Source organism: Elephas maximus, chromosome 11 (genome assembly GCF_024166365.1).
Source record: "Elephas maximus indicus isolate mEleMax1 chromosome 11, mEleMax1 primary haplotype, whole genome shotgun sequence".
NCBI classification, from domain to species: domain Eukaryota; kingdom Metazoa; phylum Chordata; class Mammalia; order Proboscidea; family Elephantidae; genus Elephas; species Elephas maximus.
The window spans coordinates 109,748,618-109,766,917 of NC_064829.1; the positions used below are offsets into that span (position 1 = coordinate 109,748,618).

The window sequence follows — 18,300 nt, forward strand, 5'->3', positions numbered from 1 at the left end:
TGACTTTTTGGAACTAGATCACCAGGCTGTCAGAGCGGTTAAGAGCTATGGCTGCTAACTAAAAGGTCAGCAGTTCAAATCCACCAGGCGCTCCCTGGAAACTCTATGGGGCAGTTCTAATCTGTCCTAGAGGGTCGCTATGAGTCGGAATCCACTCATCAGCAATGGGTTTGGTCTTTGTTTTTAGATCACCAGGTCTTCTTCCAAGGCACCTCTGGTGGACTGGAAACGCCAACCTTTCCTTTGCATCACTCAGGGACTCTGCGCCTTTAAGAGGAGGTTTGGGAAATAGAGAGGCGTGGCCATGAGAGAAGCAGCCTATTACTAAAACACATGGGCGGGACAGGAAAATAAGATCGGCCCCTTCCGGTACGTAACCCTAGCAAGATGGCGGCGCCCAGGGCGGTAGGTTATCGGAGCTCTTAGGGCCTCCCAAACGGAAGCTTTCTCTGCTGCCTCCGCCTTCAGAACCCCTGTTGGCACCCGGGGAGGGGCAAGGAGCCGTAAGGGAACAGGAGCCTCTCCCGCTAAGCCTCGCGCTGGGATTGTAGGCCGGGGGCTATTGTACTGGGAAAATGGGGACACAAGCGGTGGATTAGTTCTAGAGGTTGAGAGGGGTCGGGGACTTGGCGGACAAAAACCAATGGGAAAGCGGGGAGCTTTGAGGGGCGGCGAGAAGAGTAATGGTCTAGCCAATCAGAGCTAGGGTTAAGACTACGGGAGCCAATGGGAAGGCGAAATTGGGACCTAGAAGCGGGGTGAGGGGGTTGGAAGGGATTGGCCAAGATTCTGGGATTTAAGGGCCAAGGGCGGGAGGCCGAAGAATAAATTTGGGCAAAATTTATGGGAGAATTAGGAATTTTGATGGGAGACCAAAGGGATAATAAGGGGCGAAGGGGTGGGCAGGAACCAAGAGGTGAATTTGGCGGCTGTGAGTCCGAACGGACTCAAGGGCACCTAACAAGGGAAGGAGCTGGGGAAATTTAAGGAGAGAATTTAGAAAGAGAAAAAAAGGAATAAGGTAAAAACAGGGAATTAATTTAGAAAACATTACAGAGAGAAGTTGAGAGTTTAAGAAGAATTTTGGGGAAAAATAAGGGTTTAGGCAAAATTAACCAAAGAATTTGGGAAAAACAAGAGTTTTTTGTTTTTAAAGAAATCTTGTTTGTGTGTGTGCGCTTTAGATGAAGATTTATGGAACACACTAGTTTCTTATTAAATACTCAGTACACATGTTGTTTTATGACTTTGGTTAACAACCCCTCGTACTCTTGGGGTTTCTCCAATCTCTGTGAGACCAGTAAGCCAGTTCATTTTGTGGGAGTTAGAATTTTGTTCTATATTTTTCTCCAGCTCTGTCTGGGATCCTCTATTGTGATCCCTGTCAGAGCAGTCAGTGGTGGTAGCTGGGCACCATCTGGTCGTACTGGGCTAAGTCTGGTGGAAGCCATGGTAGATGTGGTCAGCTAGCCCTTTGGACCAATCATTGCCTTGTATGTTTAGATTTCTTCATTCTTCCATGCTCCTGAAGGGGTGAGACCAGTGGAGTATCTTAGATGGCAGCTCACAAGCTTTTAAGACCCCAGATGCTACTCACCAAAGTAGAATGTAAGAATGTTTTATTAACTATTTTATGCCAGTTGAGCTAGATGTTCCCTGAGACCATGGCCCCCACAGCCATCAGCCCAGCAATTCTGTCCCTCAGGGAGTTTGGATGAGTCCATGGAGCTTCCATGACCTTGCCTTGGACAAGTTGTGCTGTCTTCCCCAGTATTGTGTACTGTCTTACCCTTCACCAAAGTTACCACTTACCTATTGTCCATTTAGTGTTTTTCCATCTGCACCCCTCCCCTCCCTCATAACCAGCAAAAATTGTTTCTTTTTGTGTGTAAACCTTTTCATGAGTTTTTACAGTAGCAGTCTCATACAATATTTGTCATTTTGAGATTGACTTATTTAACTCAGCACAATGCCCTCGAGATTCATCCATGTTATGAGATGCTTCACAGATTCATCATTGTTTTTATCGTTGTATAATATTTGTGTGTATGTACCATAGTTTGTTTATCCATTCATCTATTGATGGGTATTGACGTTGTTTCCATCTTTTTGCTATAGTGAACAAGGCTGCAGTGAACATGGGTGTGCATATGTCTGTCGGTGTGACGACTCTTATTTCTCTAGGATATATTCCTAGGAGTGGGATTCCTGGATCATATGATATTTCTATTTCTAGCTTTCTAAGGAAGCACCATATTGTTTTCTAAAATGGTTGTGTCATTTTGCATTCCCACCAACAGTGCATAAGAGTTCTGATCTCCCCAAGGCCTCTCCAACATTTGTTATTTCCTGTTTTTTTCTTGATTTGTGCCAGTAATGAAGGAGTAAGATGGTATCTCATTGTGCTTTTGATTTGCTTTCTCTAATGGGTAGTGATCTCGAGCATTTCCTTCTGTATCTGTGAGTCACTTTAATGTCTTCTTTAGTGAAGTGTCTGTTCATTTCCTTTGCCCATTTTTTAATTGGGTTATTTGTCTTTTTGTTGTAGAGGTGCTGGATTTTCCTGTAGATTTCAGATATTAGACCTTTGTCTGATTTTTAATAGCCAAATTTTTTTCCCAGTCTGTAGGTTCCCTCTTTTTTTTTTTTTAAATGTGCTTTAAGTGAAAGTTTACAAATCAAGTCAGTCTCTCATACAAAAATTTATATACACCTTGCTATATACTCCTGATTGCTCTCCCCCTAATGAGACAGCACACTCCCTCCCTCCACTCTCTTTTTGTGTCCACTTGGCCAGCGTCTGACCACCTTTGCCTTCTCATCTCCCCTCCAGACAGGAGATGTCCACATAGTCTCATGTGTCTACTTGATCCAAGAAGTTCGTTCTTCACCAGTATCATTTTCTATCCCATTGTCCAGTCCAATCCCGGCCTGAAGAGTTGATTTCGGGAATGGTTCCTGTCTTGGGCTAATGGAAGGTCTGGGGACCATGACCACCAGGGTCCTTCTAGTCTCCGTCAGACCATTAAGTCTGATCTTTCTATGAGAATTTGGGGTCTGCATCCCACTGCTCTCTGCCCCCTCAGGGGTTCTCTGTTGTGTTCCCTGTCAGGGCAGGTATCTGTTGTAGCCGGGCACCTTCTAGTTCTTTTGGCCTCAGGCTGATGTAGTCTCTGGTTTATGTGGCCCTTTCTATCTCTTGGGGTTATAATTACCTTCTATCTTTGGTGTTCTTCATACTCCTTTGCTCCAGGTGGGTTGAGACCAATTGATGCATCTTAGATGGCCGCTTGCTAGTGTTTAAGACCCCAGATGCCACTCCAGAGTGGGATGCAGAATGTTTTCTTAATAGATTTTATTATGCCAGTTGACTTAGATGTCCCCTGAAACCATGATCCCCAAACCCCTGACCCTGCCACATTGGCTTTCGAAGCATTCAGTTTATTCAGGAAATTTCTTTGCTTTTGGTTTAGTCCAGTTGTGCTGACCTCTCCTGTATTGTGTGTTGTCTTTCCCTTCACCTAAAATAGTTCTTTTCTACTATCTAATTAGTGAATATTCCTCTCCCTTCCTCCTTCCTTCCCCACTCTCGTAACCATCAAAGAATATTTTCTTCTCTGTCTAAACTACTTCTCGAGTTCTTACTATAGTGGTCTTATACAATATTTGTCCTTTTGCAACTGTCTAATTTCACTCAGCATAATGCCTTCCATATTCCTCTGTGTTATGAAATTTTTACAGATTCATCACTGTTCTTTATGGATGCGTAGTATTCCATTGTGTGAATATGCCATAATTTATTTATCCATTGATCCGTTGATGGGCATCTTGGCTGCTTCCATCTTTTTGCTATTTTAAGCAGTGCTACAGTGAACATGTGCATGCATATATCTGTTCGTGTAAAGGCTCTTATTTCTCTAGGATATATTCCAAAGAGTGGGATTGCTGGATTGTGTGGTACTTCTATTTCTAACTTTTTAAGAACGCACGAAATTGATTTCCAAAGTGGTTGTACCATTTTACATTCCAGCCAGCAGTGTATAAGTGTTCCTATCTCTCCACAACCTCTTCAACATTTTTGTGTTTTCTGAATTATTGCCAGCCTTGTTTGAGTGAGATGGAATCTCATTGTACTTTTGATTTGCATTTCTCTAATGGCTAATGATCGTGAGCATTTCCTCATGTATCTGTTAGCTACCTGAATGTCTTCTTTAGTGAAGTGCCTGTTCATATCTTTTGCCCATTTCTTAATTGGGTTATTTGTCTTTTTGCAGTATCATGTAGATTTTAGATATATGGCACTGATCAGAAATGTCATAGCTAAAAACTTTTTCCCAGTCTGTGGGTAGTCTTTTTACTCTTTAGGTGAAGTCTTTGGATGAGCATAGGTGTTTGATTTTTAGGAGCTCCCAGTTATCTAGTCTCTCTTCTACATTCTTTATAATGTTTTGTATACTGTTCATGCCATGTATTAGGGCTCCTAACGTTGTCCCTATTTTTTCTTCCATGATCTTTATCGTTTTAGATTTTATATTTAGGTCTTTGATCCATTTTGAGTTCATTTTTGGGTATGGTGTGAGGTGTGGGTCTTGTTTCATTTTTTTGCAGATGGATATCCAGTTATGCCAGCACTGTTTATTAAAAAGACTGTCTTTTCTCCATTTAACTGTTTTGGGGCCTTTGTCAAATATCAGCTGCTCATATGTGGATGGATTTATGTCTGGATTCTCAATTCTATTCCATTGGTCTATGTATCTGTTGTTGTACCAGGACCAGGCTGTTTTGACTACTGTGGCAGTATAATAGGTTCTAAAATCAGGTAGAGTGAAGCCTCCCACTTTGTTCTTCTTTTTCAGTAATGCTTTACTTATCCAGGGACTCTTTCCCTTCCTTAATGAAGTTGGTGATTTGTTTCTCCATTTCATTTAAAAATATCATTGGAATTTGGATTGGAATTGCATTGTATCTATACATGGCTTTTGGTAGAATAGACATTTTTACGATGTTAAGTCTTCCTATCCATGAGCAAGGTATGTTTTTCCACTTATGTAGGTCTCTTTTGGTTTCTTGCAGTAGTGTTTTGTAGCTTTCTTTGTTTAAGTCTTTTACATCTCTGGTAAGATTTATTCCTAAGTATTTTATCTTCTTGGGGGCTATTGTAAATGGTATTGATTTGGTGATTTCCTCTTGAAGTTCTTTTTGTTGGTGTAGAGGACTCCAACTGATTTTTGTATGTTTATCTTGTATCTTGATACTCTGCTGAAGTCTTCTGTTAGTTTCAGTGGTTTTCGTGAGGATTCCTTAGGATTTTCTGTGTATAAGATCATGTCATCTGCAAATAGAGATACTTTTACTTCTTCCTTGCCAATCTGGGTGCCCTTTATTTCTTTATCTAGCGTAATTGCTCTGGCTAGGACTTCCAGCACAATGTTGAATAAGAATGGTGATAAAGGGCATCCTTGTCTAGTTCCCGATCTCAAGGGGAATGTTTTCAGGCTTTCTCCATTTAGGATGATGTTGGCTGTTGGCTTTGTATGTAGGTTCTGTTTTTACTCTTTTGGTGAAATCTTTTGGTGAGCATAAGTGTTTAATTTTTAGAAGATCCCAGTTATCTAGCTTATCTTCTGGAGTTTGTGTGTTGTTCTTACGGTTTGTATCCTGTTAATGTCATGTATTAGGGCCTTTAGCATTGATCCTATTTTTTTTCTATGAACTTCATAGTTTTTTGCTTTATATTTAGGTCTTTGATCCATTTTGAATTAGTTTTTGTGTATGGTGTGAAGTATGGGTCCTGTTTCATTTTTTTGCAGATGGACATCCAGTTTTGCCAGCACCATTTGTTAAAAAGACTGTCTTTTCCCCATTTGATGGACTTCGGGCCCTTGTCGAAGATCAGGTTACCGTAGTTGGATAGATCTACGTCTGAGTTCTCAATTGTGTTCCGTTGGTCAATGTATCTGTCATTGTACCAGTACCAGGCTGAAAAACAAGAGAATTTGGTTAAAACAAAAAGAGAATTTGGGGCAAGTGAAGAGGAGACCTTTGAGGGCAAGAAAAGGAACAGTTTGAGGCTTTAAGAGAAGGGCGATTTGGAGTGGGGCAGTGGTTAAGAGCTACAGCTGCTCACCAAAAATGTCAGAGTTCAGAACTACCAGCTGCAGGGAAACCCTATGGGGCAATTCTACTCTGTTCTGTAGGGTCGCTATGAGTCAGAATTGACTCAATTGCAACGGGTTTGGTTTTTTTGTTTTCAGGGGGAAAGAAACTGGTAATTCAGGAATCCCCAGAGAGAACTGGATAAAAATTAAAGGGGGAATTTATGGGAAATTAAAAGGTCAGATAATGAATGCGTTGAGATAAAAGATTGGGAAAACCAAGAAAGTTTGATTAAACCAAGGAGAGAATGTTGGGTTGATTAAGGGGGAGAACTTGAAAAAAAACATGGGGAAATTTTGGCAGTTCCAAAGGCAGAATCTGGAAGTTCTAAAAGGAGAATCTAGCAAGAGCCAGGGAGCCAAGTATACATGGAGCAAAAACTGAGGGACCCAGTTCTGTCTCTCACAGGAGGTTCCAGGCCCAGTCCCTCCTTTCCTCTCCCCTTCCCCAGTCCCTGTGCCTGGTGGTCCCAGTATGGAACAGCAGTACCAGGGGTGTCCATGACCTAAGCAGGATGGTGGGCCCCAAGGGCAATCAGAGGAAGAGGAGGACACTGGTCCAGTTCCTGGGTGACCACTTCTACGATGTGCAGGCTCTGAGGGAGTACTTTTTCCGTAAGCAGGCATTGAAGGTACAGCTGGAAAATCGGTAAGAACCCCTGGCCTGCATGACCTTGTCCAGATCCATCTGCTGAGGTTCTGAATGGCCTCAGGGAGCCCCTTGCTGACTCTTGCATCTTTATGTCCTCCAGGGACTCCTATAGTAACCGGGCTGCCCACCAGCATCTCAATATGGCTAACACCAAACCCTTGATTCCCCCCTAAAATCTGCCCACCCCCATGCCTTCCTAGTCTCAGTAAAAAGCACCACAGCCCACCCAGTTGTTTGGGCCAAATTCTAAGGAGTCATCTCTGATTCCTCTTTGCTTCTCTACCCCCCACAACCAGTCCATCAATAAAATGCCAAAATATTGTCAGTTTGACTAGCTCCCACCACCTCCACTTTTTGTGGTCTGGTCTGAGCCACTTTATTTCTTGGGTGGATTACTGCAGTAATATGACTGGTCGCTTTTTGCCCCCTATAGTCTATTATGGAGCCCTGGCGGCGCAGTGACTACTAAGAGCTTGGCTGCTAACCAAAAGGTTGGTAGTTGAAATCCACCGGCCGCTCCCTGGAAACCCTATGGGGCAGTTTTGCTCTGTCAGAATTGACTAGACGGCAGTAGGTTTGGTTTGGTGTATAGTCTGACATAATCTAGAAAGCAGCCAAGGGACTCTTAAGAACACAGAGCAGATAGCATTACCACCCTGCCTAAAACCCTTAAATGGTTTCTGATTGCAACTAGAATAAAAGCCAAACTTCAAGGCCTAAAAGACCTGGCCCTTACTGACTTTTCAACCTTCTACCAGAGGACACCCCCTACCGCCCCCTCCCCCACCCCACCACCAACTGGCAGGCTCTTGCCTTGACCTCGACATCCCTTCTCACCACTCAGATCCCTGTACATGTCACCTCCAAGAAGCATTTTTCTTTCTTTTTTAATTGTGTTAACAAATATATAGGTAACAAAACATTGGCCATTTCAACAGTCTTCACGTTCAAGAAGTGTTTATCGACACCCAATCTAAATCCGCCTCCTCCATCCGCTCTGCCCTCTGAAGACACTCCCGATCATTCCCTGTTTTACTTTCTAGGTGGAATCGACAATATAATTTGCTGCTGTTTCCTGGTTTGTTATCTGCCTCCCTCTAAAATGTCAGCTGCACAGGACAGGGCCTGTTATCTGTCTTGGTCACTACTGTGTCCCCCAGTGCCCAGCACTTAATAACCTGTTACCGTTGAGTCAATTCCGACTCATAGCAACCCTATAAGTCAGAGTAGAACTGGCCCATAGGGTTTCCAAGGAGCAGCTGGTGGCTTTGAAGTCTGGCCTTTTGGTTAGCAGCCAAGTGCTTAACCACAGAGCCACCAGGGCTCCAGCACTAGGTGGGCCTCAGTATTTATGGCCTGACTTTGTCTGTCAGGCTGTCTTAGATCTGGTGCTCTGGACTCTGACCCTCTCAGTTGAGGTGTGGTGCCAGGTGTGCTGTTCCCAGGCCTCACCCTCCCCTGTGGTTTTCTTTGCAGATCTTTCCTCTCCATCAAGAATCAATATGGCCCATACATCACAGGCGCCTTTTTCATCCTGAAGCAGGGAGGCGCAGTCAAGTATGACAGCACTGGTGTTGGGGTGGGGAGGCTGTCAAGCATTTCTCAGATCGGGGCTCTGCAGTCACGCAGACTCCATGTGAGTCCCTGGTCTCTGCTGCCTGCTGGCTGTGAGGCCTGGGGGCTCATTCCTGAGCCTCAGTTTTGTCATCTGTAAAGTGGAATGGTAATAGTCTGTAACCTGCAAAGTTTGTAGGAAAGACTGAATAAGATTTCACAACCTAAACACTTGTAACAAGGCCTGGAGTAGCATGTGTGCTCCATGTGTCTTTTTCTTTCTTTTCTCCTTTTTCCGTTTTTCTTTCCTTCCTTCTTTCTTCATTTTTTTTCTCCTTCTTTTATTCTTTTCTGAAAAACATGATTCATGTAGACCTCATCTACTCCCATCTTTGTTCCAATTAAAACCCTCATTTGGTTTGAGCACTTCCTCCAGGAACTTCCTTGGAAATGGTACCCATGTCTGGGCACCTCTCGTATCCTCTGCCCATCTACGCGGGTTCTTCCATCATAGCTCTTTTCTCTCATACTACTGTTAGTAATCTTTGTCACCCTCAGTCTCCGGCTATGTAAAATGGTGAAAACATTCCATCTTTGCTGGGATTGTCACAGGGATCCAATAAGACCATATATATAAAGTCCTTAGTACAGGGCCTGATACATAGTAAGTGCCCCAAGCAAAGAACAATAATAGTATTACATAGGAGGTTGGGGGCCTGGGGTGCGGGTTGCCCTGCTGACCCCCCATCTCTTCCTTCTCCAGGTTTCAGGGCGAGGAGTGGATCAGGCCAAGTGGCCGTGGCCATTTCTCTCTTGACTTCTTGAAGTTCCAGGCAGTGCCTGTAGAGGCTGTGGATGCCAGTGGGTGTGCCCTCAACTACAACGGCCTGGACAACCTCTGTGAGTGGAGTGCAGTGGGGTTGCGGGGGTGGTATGGGCAAGGTCTCTAAGTGTCTCCCTTCAGTGGTGGGCTCCTGAAGGGTCCTCGGTGGTGGGCTCTAGAAGAGTCCTCAGTGTGAGCTCTGAAAGGGTTCTTAGTGGTTGGCTCTGGAAGGGTCCTCGGTGGTGGGCTCCGGGAGGGTCCTCATTATGGGCTCCAGAATGGTTTTCAGTGGTATGCACCAGAAGGGTCCTTGGTGGTGGGCTCTGGAAGGGTCGTCAGTGGTGGGCTCCAGAAGGGTCCTCAGTAGTGGGCTCTGGAAGGGTCCTTGGTGGTGGGCTCCGAAAGGGTCCCTGGTGGTGGGCACTCCAGAAGGGTCCTCACTGTGGGCTCTGGAAGGATTTTCGGCTGTGTGTGCTGGAAGGGTACTCAGTGGTATGCTCTTCAAGGGTCCTCGGTGGTGTGCTCTAGAAGGGTCGTCAGTGTTGGGCTCCAGAAGGGTCCTGATGGTGGGCTCCAGAAGGGTCCTTGGTGCTGGGCTCTGGCAGTGTCCTTGGTGTGGGCTCCAGAAGGGTCCTTGTGAGCTCCATAAGGGTTCTCAGTGTGGGCTCCACAAAGATCCTGGCTGCCATCCTTCCTCTACCCCCTGCAGTGCCCCTGAAGGAGCTTCAGTCCCTCTGGCTGCAGCGCTGTCCCCATGTGGATGACTGGTGTCTCAGCCACCTCCACCCACTGGCTGACTCTCTGCAGGAGCTCTCGCTGGCCGGTTGCCCCCGCATCTCTGAACGGGGCCTCGCCTGCCTCCACCACTTCCAGTAAGACCCCAGCATGCCCACCCCCGCCTGCCCAGCCTGGGTCCCTGCCCGCACACATCCCTCCCAGCCCAGGTGTGGGAGAGCGAGTGAGGAGGGGGCGTGGCTGGGCAGTTCCCCACCTCCCCTGCCTCCATCGCGGCCTAGTGTTCCTGGCAGGTGGGCACAGGTGCGCAGTCACAGCGGGCCTTGGAGAGAACCAGAGGCTCGTAGTTTGTCTTGCCTTTTTGTTTTCTGTCTTAATGAAAAATCCATGATGTTTACACTGCTGCAGAACAATAGGAGCCAGAGGTATCTACTTCTGATTAGCATAGTGGGTTACATGGACTTTGGACAGCTCTGCCATTTTCTGGGCAGGTTTTTATGAAAACTGTGTGTGTGTGTGTGTGTGTGTGTGTGTGTGTGTAAAAATAGACATAACAAAACATTTCCTAATTCAACAAGTTTTATATTTATAATTCGGTGACATTGATTACATGCTTCATATTGTGCAGTCATCACTATTCTTTTCCAGATTATTCCACCACTGTTAACATGAACTCACAGCCCTCTAAGCAGTAACTCCCTTTTTTCCCTCCTTCCCACCCCAGTCACCACTAATAATCTTTGGTTTCTACATATTTGCTTATTTCATATAAATGACATCGTGCAATGTTTGTCCTTTTGTGACTGACTTATTTCACTCAGCATGATGTTTTCAGGGCTCACCCAAGTGTAGCATGCATCAGGACTTCATTTCTCTTTATGGCTGAGTAATATTCCACTGTACGTATATACCACATTGCGTTTATCCATTCATCTGTTGGTAAGACATTTCTGTAGTTTCCACCTTTTGGCCATTGAATGCTACAGTGAACTTTGGTGTGTGGTGAAGATTTTTTTTTTTTAATTTTAGGAAACTAGGGGTTGAAGTGGGGTTCACACACACACTGTCTTCATGCTGGCCTCCCACCCTGCTTCCCTCCTTCCAGGAACCTCCGCAGGCTGGACATCTCAGACCTCCCTGCCGTGTCCAACCCCAGCCTCATTCAGATCTTGGTGGAGGAGATGCTGCCCAACTGCAAGGTTCTGGGGGCTAACTGGGCCCAAGGCCTGAAGTTGGCACCAGAGGAACAGGCTCGGGATGCAGCCGGCCCTGTCTCTGCCTAGCCTTCAACCCCTCCCCACGTAAGCGGATCTCGGTGGGCCATGTGCAGTGTCTGACCAGCTCTTCATGCTTCTGCCCTTTGGCTTACAGTTGGGTTCATTCAGCGCAGGGGATGGGGAGCAATGGGCTGTGGCCCTGGCAGGAGATCAGAGGAAAGGAGGGTGTGTAGCCATGGGGATATTTATTTCCTGCTTCGGGGTAGGGGTACCTTGGCTGGCTGCACACTTGGCTGAAGGTCACAGCTCCTGTTAGGCCACCCTCTCTACACACCTCTCCTTCCAAGTTCCAATAACCTCTCCCTCAGGCCTGGGGGAGGTGAAGGCACCCTGTTGTAAGCAGCCCCCAGGGGCTGCACTCTCTTTTGTGGCTGTCCCACACCCTGCCCCTACTTGTCAAGAGACCCTTCTCAAGTTACCCTCATTTGTGTGTACTGCTGTTTCCTACAGAGACCCTGACTGACACAGGGTCGGTTCTTCCCAGGGCAGGACCGCTTAGCTCACTGCAGGCCGTACAGCACCCCTGGCCCACACTCACAAAATGCCAGTAGCACCCGCCAGTCCCATGGTTATCAATTTATTGACGCTTGGCTCCAAATTCAACTCTTGTCTACTCTGTGAAAATGGATCTGGGCCCTTAAAATATTTTTCCTTTGCCAACTTGCATGATACTAAGCTTTTTCAGTAGAGGGCGCATGAGAGACATTACAAGACAAAAGGCTTCTGCTTCCTGGTTCTAGTTCTGGTGCGCTCGCTCAGCAGGTCCTACAGCATGTGCTGCTTCCCCTGTGCCCAGCTCCTATGACTTTTCCAGCACCCTGATCTGCAGTGCCAGGGGGCCAGCAGCTTCCCCGGCCCCCTCACCCAGTGGTTTCATAGGGGAGTGCCTCTGCTGAGGTGCCTCCCTACGAACAACTCTTCCCCGTACCCCAGGGAGCGGATTTCCAGTAAGTTCCAAGGCACCTTACTAGCCAGTCCCTCATTATTCCAACCCACCGTTATATTTAATACTTTGTGTTAAACTTTCCCTGTTCAAATTTCTCTGTTTTTTCTCTCCTGATTGGATCTGAACTAATACAGAATCGGTACTCAGAGTATCCTAGGAGATAGATTCACAAAGATGGGTTTTGGGGATTGGTTTGCTCATGCCCTTGGGCTCGAGCATAGTATTGATCTCCTTGCCAATGGGAAATGAGAGGCTAGAAACCCACAGCATGCATTGGCATCACAGGTGATCAAGCTGTCACCTGGTGTCATGGTTTGAATTGTGTCCCCCAAAAATATGTGTCAACTTGTTTAGGCCATGATTCCCAGTATTGTGTGGTTGTGCTCCATTTTGTGATTTTAAGTTTATGTTAAAGAGGATTAGGGTGGGATTTTAACGCCCTTACTGAGATCATATCCCTGATCCAATGTAAAGGAAGTTTCCCTGGAGTGGGGCCTGCACCACCTTTTATCTTACAAGAGATAAAAGGGAAGCAAGCAGAGACGGGGGACCTCGTACCACCAAGAAAGAAGCAGTGGGAGCAAAGTATGTCCTTTGGACCTGGGGTTCCTGCATGGAGAAGCTCCTTGTCAGGGGAAGATTGACAAGAAGGACCTTGCTCCAAAGGTGACAAGAGAGCGAAAGCCTCTGGAGCTGATGCCCTAAATTTGGACTACTAGACTGTGAGAAAATAAATTTCTCTTTGTTAAAGCCATCCACTTGTATTTCTGTTATAGCAGCACGAGATGACTAAGACACCTGGCGTTGGTGGTGATGAGGTGCCAAATGAGGCACATGCCTTGGGAGCCCTAATGATCCTAAATACTAGGGTGAAGGATGCATTCTTTTGAGTGCTTACAAATAGAAAATGATAAGTTGAGGTCCTTTAGCTCAAGTTAGTCTGGGAATCAGTGCTTCCATGACAGCCCTTAAAGAAGTTCTTATTTCTTATAGCTGTGGGGCTGATAGTGCCAAAAACCCAACACAAAACTTGATTTTGTAGGTTGTTGAATTATGACAGTTGAATTAACAGTCTGCACAAGTTTCTCATGGGAAAGTTAGGGCATTTGTTGGTAAAAATGGGTTCCTGAAATCTGGAATGAAGACATGTGGTTGCGACCACAGGAGACTGACAATCTTGAACACCCAAGTCACTCTGCCCTCTCTGCTGGGGTTTTAGAAGACTATCCGGCTTCCTGTGCTTGATGCCTCGAAATGGGATGTCTGAAGACATCATAACCAGCTCTTGCTGCCACTAGGTCTATACGTAACTAGGTGAAGTCTCAGCATGCTCCAGGGGACAGGTACACACTATGGCCAGGAAGGAATAGTTTATTCACCAAAAGAACTGCAAGACTTTCCAAATATATATGTATATAAAACCTGGGGGACATGTACAGGAATAGATTCTAAGAGTGTTAGACCAATGAGGGTGGAATCTAAAACTGTTGTTAGGTGCCTTCGAGTTGGTTCCAACTCGTGGCAAACCTATGTACAACAGAACGAAACACTGCCAGGTCCTGCACCATCCTCACACAACTGTTGCTATGTTTGAGCCCTCTGTTGCAGCCACTGTGTCAATCCATGTCGTTGAGGGTCTTCCTCTTTCGCTGACCCTCTACCAAGCATGATGCCTTTCTCCAGAGACCAGTCCCTCCTGGTAACATGTCCTAAGGATGTGAGACAAGGTCTCGCCATCCTCACTTCTAAGGAGCACTCTGGCTATAATTCTTCCAAGGCAGATGTGTTCATTCTTCTGGCAGTCCGTGGTATATTCAATATTCATCGCCAACACCATAATTCAAAGGCATCAATTCTTCGGCCTTCTTATTGTCCAGCTTTTGCGTGCGTATGAGGCTATTCCGTTGATATGTGTGCACTTGATAACAATTCCAGATTTAATGGGCTAGCTTGTGCAGCTGGAGGTGGTTTTAACAGCTCACTTGGCCGGTGGACTAGAACTTGGACTCAGCAGTGACCTATAGTTAATGAGGCTGAGATGCCAGAACTGCCCTGGCATAACATGGAAGAGGGAGTCCAAAGGCTTAAGGAGACAGGTATGTTGGATTCGATTTATCATATTCCAACCTCCCCAGTGTTCCACAAGAAAGCAGCTCTTACTAGCCAACCCCTCTGTTACAGTTAATAATTCCCTGTGATAGTTAATTATTCTAAAGTTCCCCGTTTAAATGGCTGTGTGGTTTCTGTCTCTTGATTAGACCCAGACTGATGCACATAGCAGCCAAAGTTTCACCCTCAGAAATTTCCAAAAACCCCCACCAGGGGCAGAGTACTCCAGGCTGAGAATCTCTGTGCCCCCTGGCAGAAGCTAGATAAGCCAGCCCTGGGGTAAGGAGGCCCCAGAATCCGCTACCCCGCCCCCCCACAACCAAGAGGCTCTCAAGCCCCTGCCCCCACCCCCTGGCTGTCACACCCCACTCTAGCATCCTTCTCCATTAGAACTTAGCACTTCCAACCCCTCTTCCTCCAGCTGTTCCCAGGACTCCATTATTCAAACAGGAGGAGGAAGTCAGCGCTGGACAAATAATAAAGTGTTGCTGCTGACAGACAGGGTCCCTGAGATGGTCTGGACAGTCTCTCCCCAAGCCAGGATGATGAGGAGAAGGGTCTGCCCAGGCTTAGCCCTAGTTTCATCCCAGGAGGAAGCCCCACCCATCCGCCTCCCCAGACAGCTGATGCAGCCCCAACAGCAGAGGCCTCTGGAGGGCAGGGAGGTAAACACAGGCAGGCACCCTCCCTGTCTCCGTCCCAGGGGAGCCGGATGTGAGTGTTCTGGAGTCATTGTGCAGCTGTGGAAGGGGCCCAGGCCCCAGGGCCGAGGACTCCAGGGCTGGAGGTGGGGACGGACAGGAGAGGATTCCTCACAGGCCACCCAGGCACTGATGGGGATGGAGGAGGTGCAGGGGTCAGCTAGGCCCCAGGGTCCCTGTGCCCCCTACCCTGTCGCTTGTTCCTTCTTCCCCTTCAATCTGCTGTTTCTGGTTCCTGGCCGGCTCCCTTCTCCATCTTCACAGGTCTGGCTTTTGTTCTCTGCCCACACCCCTGTCTCTCTCCACCTGCCTCTCTAAAGCACTCTTCCCTGCTACTCTCCCCAATGGGCTTCCCAGCTGCCCTTCTCTTTCTCGCCAACTCCATTTCCTCCTCCTCCTCACCTTCCCGTTCTCTCTGTCTCTCTCTCTTCTCTTAGTTCTCTCCAGTCCTTGCCTCACCCGTCTCTCCTCTCTCCTCCCTGCCTGCCCCCCAGACCTCCCCTGGCTGCTTCTTCCTCCCTCCACGATGTCTCTCTCCAGCCCTCCTCCCGTCTAACTCCCTCTCCTCCTCACCAGCCCCTTCCCCACCCCCACCCGACTCTGGGCAGCAACCACAAACATCCCTATCTCTGGCCAGGCCCATCCAATCCCACTCAGCACATTCACGCCGCCTCCTTCCCGCGGCGGGCGCCAGCCCCTCAGCCTCCCTGTCTCTGCCGGCTTGGGACTCGGCCTCGCCCTGGGTCACTCTGACACTACCCAGCCCAGGCTCAGGTCTGGAGCTGACTTCACCCTCCCTGGGACTCGGCCTCCCTGACCCCAGGCTCCCAGTTCTTCCCTCCCAGGCCTCGAAAGGTCTGCCGTGTCTCTGGCCACCCCTGCATGTTTCCCAGCAGTCTTGCCAGAAAACCAGCCCCAACACGCCAGAGCCCCAGCACTCCGGTCTGGCGCCCGCCCGCCCTCTCCCTCCCCTCCCTCGGCCCCGCCCCGGCCCCTCCCGGCCCCTGGGGCCCTCCCAGCCTCCCGCTCCCTCCTAGCCCTGGACTGGCTGGGCTGCTAGACCCACGCTCGGACGGGCAGAAGGGAGACCCGAGGGAGGGCCTGACTGAGGTCGGGGCACCAGGAGCTGGTGGGAGCCAGACCCACAGGTAAAGAGGGAGCAAGATCCTTGGTTCCCCAGCCTCTGCTGGGGGAGGGAGGAAGAAGGAGCCAGCCCCAGAATGGGAATAAGTGATCCTGATTCCTGGTGAGAGGAATGAATGGGGGTGGGGTGTGAGCTAGCCAGGCCAGATCCCTAGGCCCTGGGGTGGGGTCAGGGACAGGTAGACCTCTGGAATTTTAGGAAGGTGGAAGGAGGGGGACTCCAAGAGAGTTGAAAGAGCAGAAGGTTGGAGTGGGATTGGAATGGGAGATTCCTAGGTCTAGGAATGGGGGCAGTCGGGTCCCTGGGTGGGGGTGGGAGGCCCCTGTTGAGGGAGGGTCTGGGACGGGAGAAGCTGGTACAGGGGTTGGCAGGGTCTGTGGGGGGTCTGAGAGGCTGTCTGCCATGGGGCCAGACTGGGTCCCCTCTGAGGCCCATCCCCATGCCCCAAAGGCCCCCCGTGGCTCCCTTGCAGCTCCCGAGGTGGCCCCTTCCCTGGGCCGGGTCATGCGCTGCCCCAAGTGCCTTCTCTGCCTGTCAGCACTGCTCACGCTTCTGGGCCTCAAGGTGTACATCGAGTGGGCATACGACCCTCGGCTCAGCAAGGCCTACCCAGGACCCCGGGGCACACCACCAGGCCCCACGCCAGCCAACTTTGAGCCCACCCTGCCTGCCAACCTCTCTGCCCGCCTGGGCCAGACTGGACCACTACCCTCGGCTTACTGGAACCAGCAGCAGTGGCAGCTAGGGACCCTGCCCAGTGGGGACAGCACTGAGGCAGGGGACTGCCGGGCTTGGGGGGCTGCCGCTGCCAACGATATCCCTGACTTTGACTCCTATCCCGAGGACCTCCGCCACTTCCTGCTGTCGGCAGCCTGTCGTACCTTCCCGCAGTGGCTGCCTGTGGGTGGCGGCGGCCAAGTGGCCAGCTGCTCAGCTACAGACGTCCCCTACCTACTGCTGGCTGTCAAGTCGGAACCAGGGCGTTTTGCAGAACGACAGGCTGTGAGGGAGACGTGGGGTCGTCCAGCTCCGGGGATTCGGCTGCTCTTCCTGCTGGGGTCCCCACTGGGTCGGGGGGGCCCTGACCTGAGCTCACTGGTGGCCTGGGAGAGCCATCGATATAGCGACCTGCTGCTCTGGGACTTCTTTGACGTCCCCTTCAACCAGACACTCAAGGACCTGCTGCTGTTTGCCTGGCTGGGCCACCACTGCCCCGATGTGACCTTTGTCCTGCACGCTCAGGACGATGCCTTTGTGCGCACCCCTGCTCTGCTAGAACACCTGCGAGGCCTGCCCCCGGTCTGGGCCCGGGGCCTCTACCTGGGTGAGGTCTTCACCCAGGCCAAGCCCCTCCGGAAGCCTGGAGGACCCTTCTATGTGCCTGAGACCTTCTTTGAAGGAGAGTACCCAGCGTATGCCAGCGGCGGTGGCTACATCATTGCTGGGCGCCTGGCACCCTGGCTGCTGCAGGCGGCTGCCCGTGTGGCACCCTTCCCCTTCAACGACGTCTACACTGGCCTGTGCTTCCGTGCCCTGGGTCTGGTGCCCCGAGCCCACCCAGGCTTCCACACAGCCTGGCCGGCAGACCGCACTGCTGAGCCCTGTGCTGTCCGTGACCTGCTGCTGGTCCGGCCCCTCAGCCCCCAGGACAGAATTCGGCTCTGGAAACACCTGCAGGACCCACAGCTCCAGTGCTGAGCCTGGGTGGGAAGGGCCAAGCCAGTGTGAGACCTGGCTCAGCCTCTCCTGGGCCTTGATGGGCAGGAGGAGGTCCTAGGACCTAGGCTATCTAAGCAACTCCTGGGGGGGGGGGGGGGGTGGGGAGACTGTTTTTGTCTACTTTTTTGTTTTTTTAAAAAACATGCACTCCCCACTCTGAGGCCTGGAGTTGTCTGTGCGTCTGTGAGGCCCTGGAGCGGTAGACAGAGGAGCAAAGCTCATCTGTGCCCTGACCCCACACTAAACACTGATCCTGCCTGACTGGACAGGGCCAGCTGCAATGGGCCCCTTGGCCACCTTGCTGGACGCCAGTCCTGCTCCTCCCTGCTGTGAGAGAGCAGGAGGCCAACCCAGGAAGACCCCCACCCCCTTCCCGCCTGCCAAGGCTGCCCCGCCAGCTTGTGAAAGTTTCCGGGGGAAGTAGATATCCCAATGGCCCTGGCATTATTTATCTAAAGTGGAGAGGCTAGGGGTGGTCCCAAACC

The 18,300-nt window shown here is 49.5% G+C and overlaps 2 protein-coding genes across 9 annotated transcripts; both read left to right on the top strand.

Moving 5' to 3' along the window:
* Positions 1-368: 368 nt before the first annotated feature.
* On the top strand, positions 369-12,958 carry DMAC2 (distal membrane arm assembly component 2). Of its 5 annotated transcripts, XM_049901411.1 has the most exons (9): positions 380-405; positions 1,504-1,608; positions 5,811-5,896; positions 6,608-6,804; positions 8,284-8,364; positions 9,125-9,261; positions 9,894-10,056; positions 11,025-11,220; positions 12,617-12,949. In XM_049901411.1, the coding sequence occupies exons 2-8, from the start codon at positions 1,557-1,559 to the stop codon at positions 11,200-11,202; spliced, it is 894 nt and encodes a 297-aa protein (XP_049757368.1). In that variant the 5' UTR covers positions 380-405; positions 1,504-1,556; the 3' UTR covers positions 11,203-11,220; positions 12,617-12,949. The 5 variants fall into 5 exon arrangements, with proteins under 5 accessions (XP_049757370.1, XP_049757368.1, XP_049757367.1 ...); XM_049901410.1 differs by having other exon boundaries at positions 381-405; positions 11,025-12,958; XM_049901414.1 differs by lacking the exon at positions 5,811-5,896 and having other exon boundaries at positions 388-405; positions 11,025-12,954.
* Positions 12,959-15,971: 3,013 nt separating this feature from the next.
* On the top strand, positions 15,972-17,907 carry B3GNT8 (UDP-GlcNAc:betaGal beta-1,3-N-acetylglucosaminyltransferase 8). 4 transcript variants are annotated; one of them, XM_049902291.1, is made up of 2 exons: positions 15,972-16,100; positions 16,547-17,907. In XM_049902291.1, the coding sequence occupies exon 2, from the start codon at positions 16,601-16,603 to the stop codon at positions 17,792-17,794; it is 1,194 nt and encodes a 397-aa protein (XP_049758248.1). In that variant the 5' UTR covers positions 15,972-16,100; positions 16,547-16,600; the 3' UTR covers positions 17,795-17,907. The 4 variants fall into 4 exon arrangements, with proteins under 4 accessions (XP_049758248.1, XP_049758247.1, XP_049758249.1 ...); XM_049902290.1 differs by having other exon boundaries at positions 16,569-17,907; XM_049902292.1 differs by lacking the exon at positions 15,972-16,100 and adding an exon at positions 16,112-16,198 and having other exon boundaries at positions 16,569-17,907.
* Positions 17,908-18,300: the final 393 nt, after the last annotated feature.

Bases quoted from the DNA above. Each gene is read 5' to 3' on its own strand.
- DMAC2 (XM_049901411.1), top strand. From the start codon at position 1,557: ATGGCAGCTCACAAGCTTTTAAGACCCCAGATGCTACTCACCAAAGTA. The intron at 5,897-6,607 runs GTTACCGTAGTT...CCCCTTCCCCAG, and splicing joins GGGCCCTTGTCGAAGATCAG to TCCCTGTGCCTGGTGGTCCC. The intron at 10,057-11,024 runs GTAAGACCCCAG...CCCTCCTTCCAG, and splicing joins GCCTGCCTCCACCACTTCCA to GAACCTCCGCAGGCTGGACA.
- B3GNT8 (XM_049902291.1), top strand. From the start codon at position 16,601: ATGCGCTGCCCCAAGTGCCTTCTCTGCCTGTCAGCACTGCTCACGCTT.